The sequence below is a fragment of the Artemia franciscana genome, chromosome 11 (genome assembly GCF_032884065.1).
Source record: "Artemia franciscana chromosome 11, ASM3288406v1, whole genome shotgun sequence".
In the NCBI taxonomy this organism is placed as follows: domain Eukaryota; kingdom Metazoa; phylum Arthropoda; class Branchiopoda; order Anostraca; family Artemiidae; genus Artemia; species Artemia franciscana.
The window spans coordinates 12,607,595-12,627,290 of NC_088873.1; the positions used below are offsets into that span (position 1 = coordinate 12,607,595).

Below are 19,696 nucleotides of genomic sequence, written 5' to 3' on the forward strand. Positions count from 1 at the left end.
GTGACTTTTTGTGGTTTTCCGCCTTAAGCTATGGTATTGGTTTATTCCCTTAGAAATGAGGAATCATTCCTCTTCCTTCCTTAATAAAAGAGCCATCCTCAATTAAGATAAAATTGAAAATTACTAACAAAACACATGTTATTGAAACACTTGCCTGACCTTAAGATGTTTGCACTACTGGCATATTGCCAGATTAACTATGGCAGTGTATCTGTATTTGGTATGGTTTTGACTGCTTGACAGATAAATTCTTCTTTTGATTTCGGAAAGGTATTAGCCAAAACCATATGGTTTGGTATGGTTTTGGGAAAGGTTGTAGCTTATAAATTATGATATATATTTTTATGATACTGTGCACAAAGTATGTTTTTGATCTATAGGATGTAATTGATTTTACTTCGTTTTTATCTTGCTTTGTAGTCTAAGTAACAGCCCCCTTCCCTCCCCAAAAAGTGGAAACATTCTCAAAAGATTCAGGTGTCAACTAAACTGTTTTGCTTAGAATTAGAAATTTTTTATTTAAATACAAATTTATATACAGGCTTTAAAAAAATGAGTCTTAAACTAACTTGTCAAACAAAAACACTTATAAACACTAAGATACTGCAAAAAAATGAACTATTATTTTATTAATAAAATATGACCTCGCAGATTTGACTTTCAAATAATTTTTAAGCATTCTTTGGAAGAAATATTTATCAAAATGCTCCCGTGTTCTAGCTTGAATTAAGTTCCAGATTTTTCGCTCAGTATGACGGAGGCTGGAACACGCTCTCGATGCAAATTTCACATGAAAAATCATAACCCATAAATAACCTATTACACAAAAATTGATATTACCTGAAAATATATCTATTATATATACAGATTAGATATATATACCTATTAGGTATACTGATTAAATACCTATTGATAACCTGTAAATACAAATTTTATATATAATGCTTACTATCTTTATTTTTGAGAGAAAGAGAAGGGTTTATTGACAAAACATATAAACAAAAAAAAATTGTTGCTTCTCCTAAAAAGCAAAGCTCGACCGTGGGGAAGGTAGAGAAAACAAAATCCTTAAAACAAAAAAATTCAATTTGTAACTGGAATAAATAAATTTTAATTGGTAAATCTGATCATTAAATTTTGAATTTTTGAATTTCTAATTGTCAAATCAGTAAATCTAATTATTAAATTGTAAGTATTAAAACTATGTTATGTTAGAGATTCTCTTCATTTCCAAGATTCAATTTAAGTCAGCGAAGGATTGTGTTTAGAAGATTTGAAACCTTACAATGCTGTATTTTTACAATTGTTGTTACTTAATACTTTTTAGCTAGACTGCCTTAAGCCATACGAATGGTTTGTTTCATTCAAAAGATATAAATATTTGTGGCTAAATATCAAGTAAGCTGAACAAAAATTTCTATTTTTTTAGAAGAGACAAAAGCCTAAGAAATATTTCTTAAAGATGAGTTCTAAAAATTTTTTTTTTACTTGTGACTGTAGGACTTTGCGGGTTGCGTAGGATCTCGTAAGTTGTTTTTATGATCTAGCCCTTTCAAAGCACCGATTTGCTAAAAATCAGCTTTTCAAATTTTGAAGAAGACAAAAAAAACTTAGGAAACGTCTATTTAAAGTGTTTCAAAATTAACTTGTAACTATACCACTATAGGATTGCTTAGAACCTTGGAAATCATGTCTATAAATTAACTTTCCAAAGTGCTTATTTACATTAGTGGTTATTTTATATTTCTTCTGAAGAATTTGGGATTATTCACTTGCGCCCATTTTGTCCCAAATTTTATATTAAAAAACTGAAGTGTTTCAGGCCAAAATATGCACAGTCACTTAGACAACAATATTTCATTTATCTTTATTTGCTGTTGGAATTATCCTTTTTTGCTGTTCTTATCTTTCTTTCTTTTTTCCTCTGAATTTTATTACTGGTGTTGGAAATTTCCCTTTTTGTTTACCTTTTTCGCTAACTACCTTCTAGAGCCAGTTTGACAGCATTTTAGACTTTTTATTTCTTTTTTATTTTATTTAAAATATTTTTTTATGGCATATTATCCTGCTGTTAGTACCACAAGATTTGTATCAAACAAAAGAAAGTAAGTTGAAATCTGTTTAGTTTAAATTTATTTGTTGGAATTGAAATTAGAAATGGAATTGTAGATTTATTTACAATTTGTTTCATAAATTTTAATTTTATGAATTTAAGATTAAATTTATAAAACCACTTATGAGACGTAAATAAATTTAAGATTTATTTACAATTTGTTTTGGTTGATCAATGAGATCTATTAAAAAAAATGTACTGGGATATAAGATTTATGACAAAATCAAAGTAAGAACGAAATCGTACAAAAGTTGGACTTTTGTTTGTTTTCCAGATTTGTTAGAAAGAAAAACAAGTAAATACAGGAAAAAAAATTTATATTCTAATGTGTCGGTTGGTGTTGGGACTTATTTCTAGCTTTCAACTAGGCGTGTTTCGTCCCAGCTTTAAAATTTAGCGTGAATTTGGTTTGAAACGTTTCTTGACACTGATTTCTAGTTATACGACCGTGTTCTTTTCCTGCTAGTGGATGATTTGAATAAATTAGATGTTTGACTGTTTGTTTTGTTTATGTGTTACAGAATTATGAAACAAACATCTTTCCGTTTAAGGAAATAAATTAATTCTCTCGGTTCTACAATTAAAATTAAAAGGTAAAGAATTTTTTTTTCATTGACATATATCATTACTTCTACATTTTTTAAGGGCTAAATGTACCATCTAATCATATAAATCATTTATTAAAGAGTGGAAAACCCATTTTTGAGTCGAATATGAACTTTTTGAGGTTTTCACAGTAATGAAAATGCTGTCAAATGGGTTCAGATGAAGTGGTGGATTGGGGCTGGATTTCTGCTTTTGACTCTTTTTTATACTTAACTTTGCACTCACCATATGTATACCATCTTCTAGTGACCTCGAATATTTTAGATAAGAATACAGTTTGTATTGGACCATAATAGGTTTCTTCCGTTTTATCTGTCCCACTTCCGTCTTATTTGTACTCATTTTGTAATTTTTGACAAGTTTTTTGCAGGAAAACAGAATTCAATCTGTTATTTTTTGTAATAGCGAAAATTTAGGACCTCAGTAATTGAAATCCTCGAAAATTTATCCTCTATAATTTAGGCATCATCGTTTGAACTTACTTCAACTTTGCGCTTATATTTCAAGCTTAGTACAAGTTTTATTATTAAATTAATTTTATTTGATAGGTTTGGTAAGTAGAGTCTAATTTCTGGCTTGTTCAAATATTTTATTGAAATTCTTTTATTGAAAATAGTTTAAATCTTTTATTAAGTCCAAATAATTATTATCATATATATATAGACCATATAAGAAAAGTTAAAACTGTCAACTGTAATATACCTACGATAATATACCTAAAAGAAAAGTAGGAATATTTTTATACAGTTTAAGCCAAACCATTTCATATAAAAGCTCCAGAATAATAAAAAAAATTTAAACTTTTTTCGGTATTGTATCATACATTTTTTTTTTCATAAAGTAAAAATACAGTTTTGTACCTATTTCAAACTTTTAGAATCCAGTCTGTCCAAGTCCACTTTTCCTATTTTTTGCGTTCTGATGTTGAGTAGTATTATTGACTCTTAGATTTAGACAGTTCTAATATAGTCTCCAAAAATAGGGAATAATACAACACGTGGCGAAAACTGATTTTCCGCCCAAAATAACTTTTTTGCCTGAGGCAATTCGAACAATTTGATTCTAAAGTGCACTTAAGAGCATTTTCAAACTCAAGAAATGGCTATACTATAGTTATGGTTAGCAATAACCAAGGGAGGGTTACAGCTTGAGTCTGTGTACATAAGAATGTAAATCACCCATGACAATGAACGTTAAATTCTAGTTTTTTTTCCCCATCGGTAATTATGTAGTTTTTGGTTGTAGCGGGCATCAAATTTAAAAGAATGGAAACATGGGTGAATAATCAGCAAAAAAGGTAAAATAGATTATACTAACCAACTTAGGTGCAGTGGCTTTTAGGAATCAAGGGATTGTTAATGTTTGAATTTTTACCAATTGAAAACGTTAAGTTGACTTAGTTAGTTTTTTTTCTGTTTTCACGGTTGAACATTACAACGCTGGTAGTACTGTCGAAAAACTTGATAATAAAAATAAAATAAATAAAATAGGAAATGGCGGTTTTCAGGTATGTATAAACCCAAGACGAGTCCAGTTAATTAAAAGTTAATTATGACCTGTATATGAGAGATTGAATTGAATTTGCCCAATTGGTATAACATTAGTAAAAGGAAAACGTTTTTTTTACACTTTTTGCGTCATTTGGCGAAAATTTTCAAGATGCGAAACTTTCAAAAGCCAGTCTTGTCAAAACCAATTGTTAAAGTTTTTACGTTCAGTGTCAAAATACTCAAATAACCTTCTCGAAAACAAAAATGTTTATTACGAAGCATTCTTCACTTTTTTGTGGACTTGGTCAAAATTGCCCCTGAGTGGTTCAAGCAAACCTTATCCGTAGACAAGTTAAACACACCAATTAGAAATTTCTGCTGCTATATTTTCTACCATATAATTTATTTCCTCTCAATGTCAGTTTTTTTTTTTTTTTTTTACTTGATTATTTTAAAAAACGGCTTTTTGGAAGGAAGACTTGATATAAAACAAGTTACTCAATTTGTATGCTCTTAACATTTTTAAATGGATTAGAATAATTTAAATATGGAGGTGGTGTACATCAGTGACCTATGTCCCCTTGATTTCTTTGTTGTGTATCCCCTCTAACCTGTTTGATTTCTTTCCCTCAAGGTCATCGGGGGCGAATTACAGGAACGGTTGATCCCAGTTCCTTACAGCAAGAACACCACGGATCAAGCTGTAAGCTAATTTTAATGTGGTGCATGTGGTGCGAAACATTAATTAATTAATCTATATTAATTAATTAATCCATAGTTTAAAAAGATATATATCTTATTAATCGTCCTAACTATTGCATGAATCGTACGGCATCATGAAAGGCTGAGTGTTTCAGCGAATGCGCCTCCGAAATTTCAGCCATTTTGTGCTTTTTCATTTTTTCTACCACGTTCTACATTTTAGTATATTTTGACTGAATAATCAAACTTAAAAAATATATATATTTCATAAATCTTTCTAACGTTTGCGTGCATCGTACGGCTTCGTGAAAGGCTGAGTGTTCAGCGCCTCCAAAATTCTAGCAACGTTGTGCCCTTTAATTTTTTACTATGTTCTGCATTCTAGGATGTTTTTACGAGTAAATAGTCAAACTATATATATATATATATATATATATATATATATATATATATATATATATATATATATATATATATATATATATATATATATATATATATTAAACCTTTCTAACGTTTGCGTGCATAAGGCATCATGAAAGGCTGAGTGTTTCCAAAGTTCTACATTTTACAATATTGAGTAAAATGTCCAACTTGAAGACATGTATTTTATAAATTCTATCGTTTGCATGGATCGGACGGCATCATGAAAAGCTTAGTGTTACCTCCAGCCATTTTGGCCTTTTCATTTTTATTTACTTCTTTCTGTGTTTAACATATTTAGAGCCAATAGCCAAACTTAATGTTGTGTAAAAGAAAAAAATAGTTGAAACGTCTAATTGAGGGGTTTCTCGAATTTTTTTGCGAGCATGCGGCCAACCTGATACGGTGAATGTAAAAGTAAAAAGTGATTAAGAAAATTTTACTATTTTTAAGAAACAACCTGCGTTTTGGGGGTTGTCCAAGATTTTGGTGTCTGTGTCTTCGATGTGCACACAGCAGTGTAGTGTGCCCTCCTTGGGTTTTGACAAACGGTTAAAGGAAGGTTGATGGTTTAACTGTATTTTTTTTAGAATATGAAATAACCGTCAGCTGAAATTGTCTTTATAGAATATTAAAATTACGCAAATTTGAGTTTTAAAAATAACTAGTAGAACGTTTAGTTTCATGGAACTTCATTTTCTGCATGTTTACTTTTTTCCTTTTTTCCTTTTACTTGCTATTTCTAAATGACTGTGCATGGTTTGATTATCTTGGCAACTGGGAGCTTGCTTAGCCCTTAATCGCTTCAAAGGCAGCTGTTTTGCTAAAAGACGTAATTAAAAAAGGGTACGTACACAGGAATTTATTTCTGAGAGGAGTGGCAAAATTGGAAAACACCAAAGTGGAGCGAAGTCAATAAAAAAAATGACGTAATTAAATGACGTAAGAATAGTGACGAAGAAATAATGATGTAATAGCAAAATTTTGAGTATTTTGGAAGAGCGCATGGGTTGGGGGGTTTTCGCTCCTGAGTACCTTTCTGACTGAAAAAATATTCTAGCCTAGACAAATAGAAAATCTAGACGAACTGTTGAACTATTAGGATTGTCAAAGTCGAAAACCTCACATAGCAAAATTGCAGTTTCCCACCTTGAACAGTGAGAAAAGTTGTCCTTTTCCTTTTTGCATGGAAAGCATTAATGTATTTCCTTTTTTTCTTCGCCGCAAGTGTGGTGCCGGAACATCATAGAGATCTGTTTAAGGGCTCGTTTGAAAACTAATTTATATATATATACGTGCTTTTTAAAAATCAGACTTAATAACAGCATCCTAAAGCGCCATGTGGCACTTCAGGTGTCACTTCTGGATGGACTGGCTTTGAATTATGAAAAGAGTACTTGTAATCTCCGTGGTCGAAAACCCTAAACCTTAAGTTAATCATCACCTTCCTGTATACTCTCCCTCCCAGCCGCCTTTATAATTTTCATAAAGCATCTGCTGACTCTCAGAACTGGTAGGCTACTTCATCATCATAGAAAGATGCTTAAAGGCTCAAATCAATGATATTGACTATGTTATTGTCATAATTTTCTTGTCCGTATTAAACGAGTGATTGGGAACAACAAAAAGTAGAAAACGAACGCTTTTAAATAGGCCGTTATAGTCTACTGATTAAGACTCTCCGTTATGGTCGCAGTGACTCAGGCTCAATTCGTCTATAAGGTTTTTTTTATATATAAATATGTGTCCAGTTTCCAGTACACCCTCCACCCCTCCTAGTGGTGAAAAGAAGAAGAATAAGAAAAAGGGCATTTCAATGCTTTCCATTTCCAATAAGTGATTTTCTTTGTTCAAGGTTGGAGTTTGTGATTCTTTAGGGTTTTTACCATGATGGTTTATGCAGTTTCTATTTCTAATGAACGGTTCCCCTAAAATTTTCAAGTCCAAGAAGCAAAAAAATGAAATTATATTTTCGTATGAAAAGTTAAAATTATTTGCATTATTGCGGCAGAAAAACTGCAATTGTAACGCGATTAATGGTAAACTGCATTATCTACACATCTTAAATTCTTTTAATGTCCTCCAGTTTTCTAAAATCTGTACATAATTCATGTAAAGCAATATTTCACAGTTAACTGAATTTTTGTTGTCTACAACTCCTTAAGGATACCTAGCATAATATACCGCTTGGATGTGACAAAATTGTTGATTTTTTAAGGGAAAGTTTAAGATAAATGCAAAGTAAAGCCTATATTTAAATTCCTTATTTTAACAAAATTTCATGTTGACTTCTATAATTTCCGCTTTTAATTTGGACGAAGATCTTTTAGTAAGGTTCATAGTACAGGTTTTAAGAACCTAAAAACGAGCAAAAATGAAGTTCAGAAAATCAAGTTTTTCTGATGAAAGCAAAGAGAGAAATTGAAACTTAAAATTAACAAAAATTTTGCTTTGCAGTCTCTACTGAGAAATGAGCTTCCTTTAATTTATTTAGAGAATTAGAATTGTGGAGTACTGATTTTATGGCAGCTGAAAGACTATTGAGAGACTTAAAAATCAGTCTTTTATTTCCTATAAAGTATTTAGGACTTTTCTGCTCTTTATCCTATTTTGTTGCGTCGGTCTTGTGTTTCCAGTAAAGCGCTGGTTTTCAGAATTCTACAAATATAGGGAAATATCAAGGGCTAATTTATTTGAAACTTTTGTCTTCATAAACTGCTTTTTAACTTGAATAACGATCAAGATTTAGATATGCCCTTTTGGCTTTGGCTGACGCTTAAAGTGACCTAACGATGTGACTTTCCACTTTAATATCCTGTCTATCAAAATATCCAATCTACTTACGATATCTCTAAGACGAGATATCGATGAAGATTTCGCCAACAGTTGCTGCATTGGGTGGCGTAGACACCATCGAGGATTTTACGTCAACGCCAGGGTTGCCATCCCTAGTAATTTATCACTATTTCTAATGTTTTTTGTAAAGCCTTAAAAAAATACTAAATCAGTACATAAATCACTAGGTTATGGAAGAAAATCACTATATCAACCAAAAATTATTAAAATTGAGTGATTTTCCTTCCAGGTGGTAGCCCTGGTCAACGCCGTTTACTGAAAGTGACCTATGGGGTTTGCCACTATAAATAAATTGGAGTGAATTCAATTCTCAGAAATATTTTGCGACAAAAGAAAACTACATACAGATTTGCAATGAAAACCAGCACTGCACGCTAGGTCAGCATGACTAAGCCTTGCACAAGATGTGTAACGCAGGTTTTCAGTATAAAACAGCCAACTTATTTTTCATCATCGCTAGATAGCTTCTATGTTTATTTTATTGCAATATTGGTGGTATAGTTTTCAATTATTATGTAAGTTATAATTGTTATTATTATATAACTATATAATTGTTATTATTATGTAACTTAACTGTTAGTTCAATTTATTTTAGTTTATGAGCGTCAAAGCTACATTTGTATTATAATTTTCTATGGGTAATTTGTCGGTAGGCAGTTTAAGCTTATTGGTCAGAGTTGCTTGACTAGTTAGTAGAGGGTTCTGGGTTCGACTCCGACCGAAGGTTCTTGTGTAGTCCATTAAGATCTGCAAAAAAAAAAAAAATATATTCCTAATAGCAATGGTAATGGTAAAATCATATTCGAAATGAAAATCAAATAGCTGCTGAACAAATCGGTCGATCTGTTCAATCGGCACATTTAATCGGCCGATTTAACCGACGACTATTTTTTTAACATTAGGAATAAAAGAGTTGGCCGTTCGGAAGTGGTCAAAAAATGGCTAACAAATTTAAGAAATTTACGTGACAAAAAAAGAAGACGGTGAATTGAGTAGAATAAGTTAAAATGTAATTTCTGGATGAACAGTTGATAAGTTTTGGAAATAAATTGATTGGAATTACCAAAAGATTGGTAATCTTTCCAAGAAAACCTTTAACGTATCATCAGAGCTTTAATCTTAATCTCCATTCAATATAAAAAAAAATTCTAACATTACGTTTTAACAACTGCCTTTTTTAATATTAAGAATGAAACAGTTTGTTCTGAAAAGTCTATAGCAGATAATATTCAGATGTCAAAAACATCTAAAAATATCAAATGTTAAAAATGTCAAATGTCTTCGTGATAGTCGTCAGCATACTCAAAGCCCCTAAAATTATCTATGTTGAACATGAATAAATATTTATTCAGGTCAGGAATGGTTTCTGGGGTGGGGTTTTTCCCCTAGTCGTCGAGAAATTGTATGAAAGATGTTGTTTTGTCCAAAAATGATGCTAATTTTCAGGTCATAATCCCTTGGATTTTTTGAAATGGCATGTTTTACTTAAACTAATCCAGGGGAAAGATTGTTTAAAACTAAATTACATATTATTTCGCTAAATGTTATGTCGTGAAAAAATATTCTAGGAGTGGGCTATTCAGCTTGTTAATTTTTAAATAAGCGTAGACAGTCGCTTTTCGGACACGACTTTCTTCAGCATATTAAAAAAAGTAGTTGAACTTCTTGAATTAAACTTTCAGGGCTTTTCAGAAAATGATATTTGAGCAAATTTCTGAATATTTCTGGAAAATTCTGAATAGCTCAATGGCTTTCTTCGAACTATTAAAAGTTATGTGCCTGCAAAGATAGTTTTAATTGTTCGTTTAATTGTTAATCAATTTGATTGATATTTAATTGCTTACCTTAGGTAAAAACTTAGGTCCATTTGACATAACGCCATAGAGTGAAAAAATATCAATAATAATAGATTGGAGAAGGTGTTAATCTATTCTTCCGCTTTTTGTCCTCTTGAGGTTTAAGCCTAACTTCGCTTTGCATGTTATATTTAGCTCTTTCTCTCTCACACACAGGTTTAGTTTGTGAATATTTTCTTCTTTGTAATTAGGTTGTTCATTTATTTATTTATTTTTGTCATTTTTTCCCTAAAAGAGTTTGTGTGTGAAGGATTTTAAGCCTATTAACTCGTTTGAGGATTCTTAATGAATTTCCCTAATGTATGAGGAAGCGACGATACTCTAGATCATATTCAAGGTCAAGATAAGTGAGGATACTCAAGGCTTTGGCTAGGAAAAGTAACAATCATCACCATGTAGTATTACTCGGCAGAATCAGAAACAGGGGCGTCCGCGGGGGTAGGGATCTTGCCTCCATATTTTTTCTCTCCTAGATTTTAAAAATACATTTTTTCGGTATTACTATTATTACAGAATTTTTTTTTATTCAAATTCTATCTGCTTGAAATTTTTTAAATAGCGCCCAAAACTCCGTAACTGCTGGTGCTTTTGAAAAAATGGGCTGGCCGAAAGACAAATAATTACCAGCGTTACCGGCATGGCATCGCTAGTACTAGCGGATATGTAACCATGAGTATTTTTTTGAAGAAGATACGATTTTGGTCAAGACCCCTCGAAAACAGGTGATCCTCCCTTCCTTTCGCACATGCCTGATTACTGGCACCACGGATCTTGTAATAATAGTAATGAAAAGCGATCACAACGAATTATACTCGTAAGTTCTTAAGGAATATTTTGAAAATACTGTTTTTTACTAGGCGCCCATTCACACTAAAATTTTACCAATGCCCAGCGATAATTCAGACAATCACATCTTTCATAAAATGTTCAGATTGGGTAAAAAAAAAAATGTACGAAAAATTTTGATTAACTAAAATTAGTACTAGCTGAATGTGGATATTAGTAAAATATCACTGTCAATAGGCTTGACAGTTTAATTTGATAATTAAGGTGTTGTATTAAATCGTGGTTGAGGCTCTGGCGGGTTAGCATTACTTGATCCAATTCAATAGAATTTAAAATACACTCAACTGCTATAAGAGGGGGGAGCTGGTAATCTTATGAATTCCTAATAATTTCTCAATTCAAAAGGTTTAGTATTGCTATACTTTTTGCTTAAGTTTGTGTATATTATTTGATTGTCCGATTCAGCAAAGGCGATGTTTACTTAATTATGGGAAGGCTGAATGTGCCGGACAACCCTCTTACGCATATTAGTTGGCACGTATACGGGGTGGCGTTATTTCCCACTCCATGCCTCCTCCCAGAATTTAAGGATTTATGCTATGTCTCTATGAATTCATATGTTTTCTGTTAAATTTTTCTATTTTTGCGCGCTTTTAATTTGCCCTCCCCCCTTGAAGTAATTCCTACGCACGTACCTGCTCATAGGCATGCATCAGCTTTTTTCTTATGGGTCATCGTTTTGAATTGGTATTTATGTTTATGGTCGTGTACCGTTATTTGTCCTACAATAGTTCTTTGTTACCTATTGTTACATGTTGATTTCCATTTTGACTAACCCATATTTTCAGGTTCATTATCCCAAAAGCAGTTAGCTCTCTTAATACCTTATTACGTATTCATGAAATTTAAGGTGTGACCGAAGATATACTAAAAATTCCTTTGTACAGCAAAATGGAGGCTTTGCGGTCTTTTAACTTTAAATGTCCTTTTGAAACGACTTACGTTGTTGCAATGAATTATGCATGAGAATTTAAAAGGTTTGATGATCCCTGATGGGAGGGTCTATATTTAACAACTTAAAAAAATTAGTCTCCTTCAAGTACCAAGGACAGTGAAAATGAAATCTGACTGATATATATATATATATATATATATATATATATATATATATATATATATATATATATATATATAAGAAAGTGGGCGGAGAACCAGCAAAGTAAAATAAGCTGAAAACAAGCAGCTTAAGAAGGCTGGTGTAGCCCTGCTTTGAAGGTGTAGTTGTCTTCGACAACGAATATATTATTAGTTTTTGAATATCTAAAGACAAAAATTATTGTAAAATCTAACTTAATTTTGTTTGTTTGTTTTAAGGTCCAACGTGGTAGTCCTGACGAAAGTATTGTACTGCTCTAAAAACTTCATGATTTGAAGAAGAATAAAATCCTTGAAAATCGTGATTTTTAGCTATAAATGCTATTTTTTTTCTTATGATGTCCTTGGCACTTATATTCTATTCTGATTTATATCCTAAAAAAGGTTATCTCAAATTGTTTACCTAACTTATATATATAATTTGGTATATGTGGGTGGTGTTCGGTAGTATTTTTAGACCGTCTTAGGTAAACTTTTCAGGTAAACCTTTTTGTATGATTAATTCGTAGTTTTCTTCTCTGTTTCTTGCAATATACCAATTAAATGGAAATGAAAAGTCTAAAATAGCTTTTGTCTGGCTTTATTTAATTTTATATTTATTTAAAATGGGTATAACCAATTATGACCGTAGACTAATAACCTAGTTTTCATATTCCAAATTGTAACGGAAAATCGGAAGAGAATTTCGGTCATTTGGCAAGTAAAATGGTTGCAAGCACTATAAAAAATATAAACACCAGAATTTTATCTTGGAATTTTCTGAGGTGCCTGTCAAAGGGGGAAGGGCATTCCCCACCCAGATTTTGAAGATTACCTTTTTCGGTGTATTCATTTTGATTAAAAATAAAGTTGCCTCTCACCTAGATTTTGAGAATTTTTTTTTATCTTCTTTGCAAAAAAAAAATTCCTATCTCCCAAGTCACATTCAGGGGCTTGGCACCCCTGGTAACTTTTATTTTCATAAATCCCCTCTCCCCCTCCTTCGTTTTTCTCCTCTCGCTCTTTCTTTCTCTCTCTCATTCTTTCTTTCTTCTTTCTCCCTTCTCGTCTTTCAACTATGTGTTTTAATTACTTAAAACTAAAACGTATGTTAATTAAAAGTTTAAAATTTTATAGGAATTTACAGAGCTTTTTCTTTCTTTTTTTAACAGTCCCGCTCTTTCAATATGTTATCGAATGCTAGCTACTTTTGGACCTAATTGCTTTTGTATTGAGGCTCTAATATTGTCAAAGATTGCTTGCTTAAAAATGTGGGCTTTGTTTCCACATGACCCTTGGCTAATTCTCGCAATTTTTACCTCATTAGATTCGTGTCGTTAATGCTTTCCGGAGCGGTGGAGACTCGGCGTATCTTGAACTCGCGGCTCAGAAAAATCCGGCCGTTGCTGCTCATTTCCTGCGGCAGGCGTCTAAACGTCTCCCATCACAATCATCGATTGAATACGCCGATGCTGATCCACTGCCAGAGATCCTGCCATCAAGGAGTCACACTGAAACTGCCGTTTAAATGTGTCCCGGCGCCGCAAACTGTTTTCTAGTGAAAGTGCTGTTCCTAATGTGTTTTTTCTTCAGTGAATGAAAATGGAGTATTATCAACTGTTTTTAGACTGTTAGTTATTATTCGGTGCTTTACTCTGTATATGAAATTTAAGTTTAACAAAAGCAATACGATTGTTTAAGTGGACAAGTAGTTACATACTGTAAGCGCCCTTGCTCTGCATCAAACTGTGGGGTTGGTTTTTATTTTTTTGGGGGACTAAGCTTTATCTCCAGTATGCAGTTATTTCTTTTTCTTGTTAGATTTATATGTGAAGAAGTGATTGTTAATTCCTGCCTATATGTAGATCAAAGAAATGATTATGAAGCACACATCACCTGTCACTCCCCGTCTCCTCCACTCCCTTTCAAAAATATACCTTTTCTTTTGAAATAAATTGTACAAAAAGTTGCTCAATTCATGGGTATCTAGCGATCGGTTAGGATATGCATATGTTCGAACGATCTCAGAAATTAAACCACCAGAAGAATTTGAAAGTCTAAATTTAAGTATATATCGGCTGTCTTCTGCCAAAACCAAATATCTTCATAAAAATTCGATTTTGAATTAAGAATGAACCTTGCCTAAACACTGAGAGTTAAATGGCGGAGTCAGAATTTTTCTATATGCTGCGCTTTCTTAGATACGACCTTGTATCTACAGGGTGTAAAAACAGACTTCCCTGGTTTTCCAAAGCCGAAACCTAATACCCATGTCCAGCAGACAATGAATGGCAAAGATAGGATTAAACTGAATTCTGGGAAACGTATTCATGTAATTTTGTATCTTAATCTATTTCTCTTGTTTCAAAAATGAAAAAAATCGCTATTTTGCGTTTTTCTCGAAACCTGAAAAATAAAGATACTAACTTTTTTTATAACTATTGATTAGGTTTTAGATTGATTTTATAGTACATGGATATTTAGAGACTAAATAGAATATCGCCCAGGTCTTTGTCCGTTTTCACTTAAAATTTCTTTTAATATTCAGGAAAAATATATAGAAAGTAGTGGCGTTATTGGGGAGGTGACATGCGCCTCTTCCCCATACGTATTTGAAAAACAACTTTTTGGGGGGTATTTTCATTGAAAAATGCATTTTTTGTATTTTCATTAGAAAATGACAAATTTGAACCCCCCCCCCCCTCACCATTAGATTTTGAAAAATACATTTTCCCCACCCCCTCTCTCTTACATTGTCATGTAAAAATATCTCTAAGTGAATAAAATTCTGATTTTTCTTCTTTTTTTTTGGGGGGGGGGGGCTCTTTTGACTGGGGACTAACGTGGAAGACCACATTGAGGTACATTTTTACTTGTAAAACCTTACAAATCAATATTACTTTGAAGAGAAGTATATGATCTTCGTTTCATTAACGCGAAGTCATATTAATAATAATTATCTGAATATTTTGTAATTATTGATAGTTTTGACGAAATGGGGGGACTCACCCGCTAATTCTCTCTTCTTGCTCGATCCCTCGTTTGTATAAGGACATCATGACAACAGTATGAGTGTGAATGAAAAAGTGATAACAGTATTTTAGATTTGCGCTGACTGGGATGTGTCGCTTCCAGCGTTCTTTTCCCTTGTACTTTGGTGTTACAACAATTGTTTTGTATTGTTTATATCCCAAGGGTGGTTAAGGACAAATATCCCTTGGAGTTTGTTACTAAAATGCTCCTTTATTAGGATGAGTTGTGTTGTTGAAAATGTGAATGAAAATTAAATGATTTTATTAAAGTTGCTTCTTCACTTGAGGTGTTTTAAATCCTTCTCTCACCACTTTTCGAGAATTTAGGCTAGATTAAAAATTAACACATATATGCATACTGTGCCATTTTGGCAATTTTTTGGCCCAATGGGAAGCAAAAACAAATGAGATTAAAAAAAAATATCACCGCCCAACATTTAATTTGGGTTTTTATAATTAAATTCAACATTTTCTTTGTAAACCTAGATGGCATTGGTATTCGAATGCACTGCTTTGCTAGAAAAATCGTCCACTAAATAGAAATTGAATGCTTTTATTTAAGCCGTGTCAATGCTTTTATTTAAGCCGTGAATGCTTTTATTTAAGATATGCCTCCTGCGCAGATGGAGGCAACTGCAATAGAATTCGCCCCATTATTTATGAATAAAATCACTAATTTTATATTATTTTTATGATTTGGATTTTTCGGATAATTTCGGGATATACCGTCGGTGGTGCATGCCATCTTGAAAATTAATAATATACATAACCAAAATTTTGGTTTGCTAGTTTAGGTATCCCCTCTAAGAAACTTCTGCCCCTCACCCCTGCCATGTGATCTGGGATGCTTGTTTCTTTCTATCACCACTTTAAGAAGAATTTGACGGACAAGAAAATATAATTTGCGATGACAGATGATCTGATTTTAAATATTTTCATTGGCTTTAAGTGTGGGATATAGTGTGAGGCTTTAGAAGAATTGCCAATAAGTTATCCGGTTTTAATAATAACTCGATTTCAGGCATGCTAGTGTAAGATGAGTTAAATGGGTTTTCTCAAAAGTTCCTGGTAAGTTCGGAGAAGGAAGTACAAAATTGTCCTAAGTACTTGAACGTAACTGATATCTGCCAATGTGGGAGCTGATGGCTACGTAGGAGATTTAAGAACTCTGTTCGCTGTTGTTATAGGTTTTTGAAGCGTAATTCCTTACTAAGCTGCGGATACCGGTGCATCCATCATGAAATTGTTACTAGCATAGTCTTCTAGTTTTATAAGTACAAGTGACTGGTAATACAAACTAATTTTCGATTAGAACCTAAGAGTGAATCGCCTTTTTTGTGTGTGTGTAAACTCATACCCGTAGACAAGGGGAAATTTCCGCTAGGAACCATCTCAGAAATCCTAAAAGAAAACAGGGCGAAAAAAATATTTAAAACATGTAAAATAAACGGATATTAGGGTCTTAAAGGTTCTGCATTCGAAGCGCTTGATCTCTCCTCATAGAATTCACCATTAGAAGGGTAATGGGTCCTAAGAAAGGGGAAGAAAAACTGGAATCCTAGATCCCTTCGTATTTACCCCCTTTTTTTCTTTCGTTCTATTTATAAACCAAATTATTTTCATTTTAACAAAGATATTACTACCGGTTGACACGTTTAAGATACTTTGATTTGTAACGATTACGCCTATTTGTCGGAAAATAATCCCTTTCCCTAGAAATTTCTCCCCCTCTGGCAATGTTTTTTGACGGCACCTTGTCCTCTCCCCTAATCTATGGCTAGTTACATTTTCATTTTTTGCATAATTATCCATCTGAACAACTCAAGCGATGTAGCGGCCTTCAAGCATAATAGCCAAAAAAATATAGAAAAAATAGCCAAAAAAATAGCGATGTAGCAGCCTTCAAGCATAATAGCCAAAAAAGCTCAAACAGATCTGATATCTTGAAATCCCCCCTTGAAGCTCAGTATGCAATGTGTGTTCTATTCTAATCTGAAATAAAAATAATTACTCGTATAAAAATCCATTGAAGGTGTATTCCAGAACTCAATTATCATTAACTGTTATTATATTCAGTGTAAAATGGTACATAACAGTAAATTTAGCCCCTCAAATTATTGATGCTGTATATGATTGAGTTCAGGAACATACTTAGAATATAGGGCCAGTTTCTGTAAGAATGTGGGATTGCAGCAAAAAGGCAACGGGAGGTGAATGAAAGAAGGAGAAAAAGAAACGCAAAGAAGAAGAAAAGAAAAGAAATCGTGTCAAAAGTAGAATCCTCTGTTGATTGTTCTAATCTGCAAGAGAGTTGCGATTTTGAAAATTTTGTAGAAATGTTTCTTTAAATCCAGTTTGTTGTAGAATTTAAATTAAGAACCGAATTTTTTCTTTCATTTTGGTATTATCACAGAGAAGGCCCTCTAATAAACTGTTGTTCCCTTGTAATATAATCCTTGTGTTTAGGATAGTGCTTATTTCACTATGCCAAAAACGCTCTTTTTTAACTTTTTATTTTATGCTGAAATCTGGTATGTCGCTAGTATTCTACTTTGGAGGGGGGTGGGTCCAACTAGCCTTTGTGTTTTTGAAAATCAAATATTTAGGAGAGCGTTTTCGGATTTACGGCGAAGGAGAAGGTGCTGGGTTAAATATACTGGTTTGAATCTGAGATATGACTGTATTGTTACGAGTTTTCTAGTTGTTTCCAGTTTATTACAGTTGTAGAAAAATGAATTAAAAAGAATACTTAATATGCATTTTAATTTTTTTTTGTAGCAATTGTAGGCTATTTCACGGCTATTGATGTGATAAATTTGTCTTTTTATTTTGTGGATTCATGTAATCAAAACCTTAGCATTTAAATACACCATTTCATTCAAATTAGCCTTTATTTACATACACTCCATACATTTTGTAATTTGATCAAATATGACCCTTTTTATATGATAGACTAAATTTTGGTTTAAATTTTAGATTTTTGTATTATACATTTTTCTTTTTTTTTTTTTTTGTTAGATTCAGTCACCAATAACTGCTTCTATACACCCCTCATGTTACAATGTAGGAAAATGGCTTGGCAAGGATTGAAAAAGAATAAATATTAAATCCTCAAAACTTGCATTTAGGAAAAAACGTACATTGGCATAATTGGAAATTACAATCTACAGTTAATTTTGAAGTACCGCAAAATATGCTTTCGAGGAGGGGAAAATGCTCGACAGGAAAGTGTTCTTCAGGATACTATGAACTTCATGAGATTTACCTTAAGGGTATTTATATTTTAACAGGTTTGTCCATTTCCACGACATATTGTAATATCATCGTTTATTGACATATATTGAAAAACAATTAACTATTACTCATTACTAGCCGTGGATTTCCTGCAATTAACTACACAGTGTGCAATTTATTCAGTTTTTTCTTTCCCTTTGTTTCCTATTCGGTTCAGGTTCACTCGTTTCTTCCTTTGTTTTAATATCCCTAAACTCCCTAGAATTGTTGTAATAAAAATCGTCAAATTGACTAAGAATTTCTTTTCTTGTTTGTTTAGGTTCTTTCACCAAAAAAGTCGCTTAAAATATATGTTAGAATGTCCGGAATTGATGATTGTCGATGTTCACCGGTGAATGTCCAAAATTCTTTTTTTTTTCTCCTTGCATTTAGTCAGTGTTGCCAGTCACCTTTTTAGTTTTGTGCAAGGTTTGATGGTGACAGGTTAGGTTAGGTTTTTAATCATTTTCTGAGATTTATAATCTACTTTTACCATCAAAGCTTACATGAGACTGAAAAAGCTGATTCGCAAAGCTAATTGAATCCAAATAGAGAAAAAGGAATTTCGGGCCTTACCCGTGAATGTCAAAATTAACCGGATTTTGGACATTAACAGTATCGAATACATTGGGTATTCAGGTTGCGAACTTTCCTGTTCTCAAACAAATCTGATAGTGAACACACAATATACGATGCTGTAGTCGCTGTAAGATGTAGAAGTGTGATAAACCCAGTTATAATTAAGCTTCCACTGTTATATATTGTTGTTCATTATAGGTTGTTGATTCCCTATTTTTTTCAGTATTTAATTATATTTAATCCCTTGTAATCCTTTGGTTAAAAAACCGAGAACCGCTAATGGTTCTGTTACGAGATAGACAAAGAAAAGAAATACAAATATTCTTCTGTCTCAATCACCTCTTCTTCGTTTTTTATTATTTTTCAATTTACTGTTGATGTAGTCCCACCAGAGATAAGCTTTCAGCCCATTAGCAATAAGTTTTTTACTAAAACCAAGATTTAGTTAGCGGTAATTATGAACCAATCAGATTTTTCATACGTTTTTTTTTTTTTTTGTTCACTGACAAATCCTATGAAGAATTCTGATTGACTTACATTAGCGCTCGCTAAATCTCGTTTTTAGTAAAATCTAATTGAGGATGATGCAAATCAGAAACTTCATCTTTCTCACAGTAAAATTTTGAGTTAATTTTTAATAATATCGAGATTTACCTGGCGGTCATTTGAACCAATCAGATTTTTCATACGGTTTTTTTTATTGACTGACAAATCCTATGAAAAATCCTGATTGGCCTAGATTAGCGCTATCTAAATCTCGGTCTTGGTAAAACCTAAGTGTGGAGGGGCAAATCAGAAACTTCATCTTTTTCACAACAAAATGGTTATGATAGGATTGTCCAAAAG

At 32.5% G+C, this 19,696-nt stretch overlaps 1 protein-coding gene across 1 annotated transcript in view; it reads left to right on the top strand.

The window, feature by feature from the left end:
- LOC136032553 (plasma membrane calcium-transporting ATPase 2-like) overlaps nucleotides 1–18,530 on the top strand; it is a 342,097-nt gene extending 323,567 nt beyond the window's left edge. The window contains exon 31 of the mRNA XM_065712822.1: nucleotides 13,294–18,530. Coding sequence (XP_065568894.1) covers nucleotides 13,294–13,494 — 201 coding nt within the window. The 3' untranslated portion in view covers nucleotides 13,495–18,530. The remainder of the gene's footprint in view (nucleotides 1–13,293) is intronic.
- Nucleotides 18,531–19,696: the final 1,166 nt, after the last annotated feature.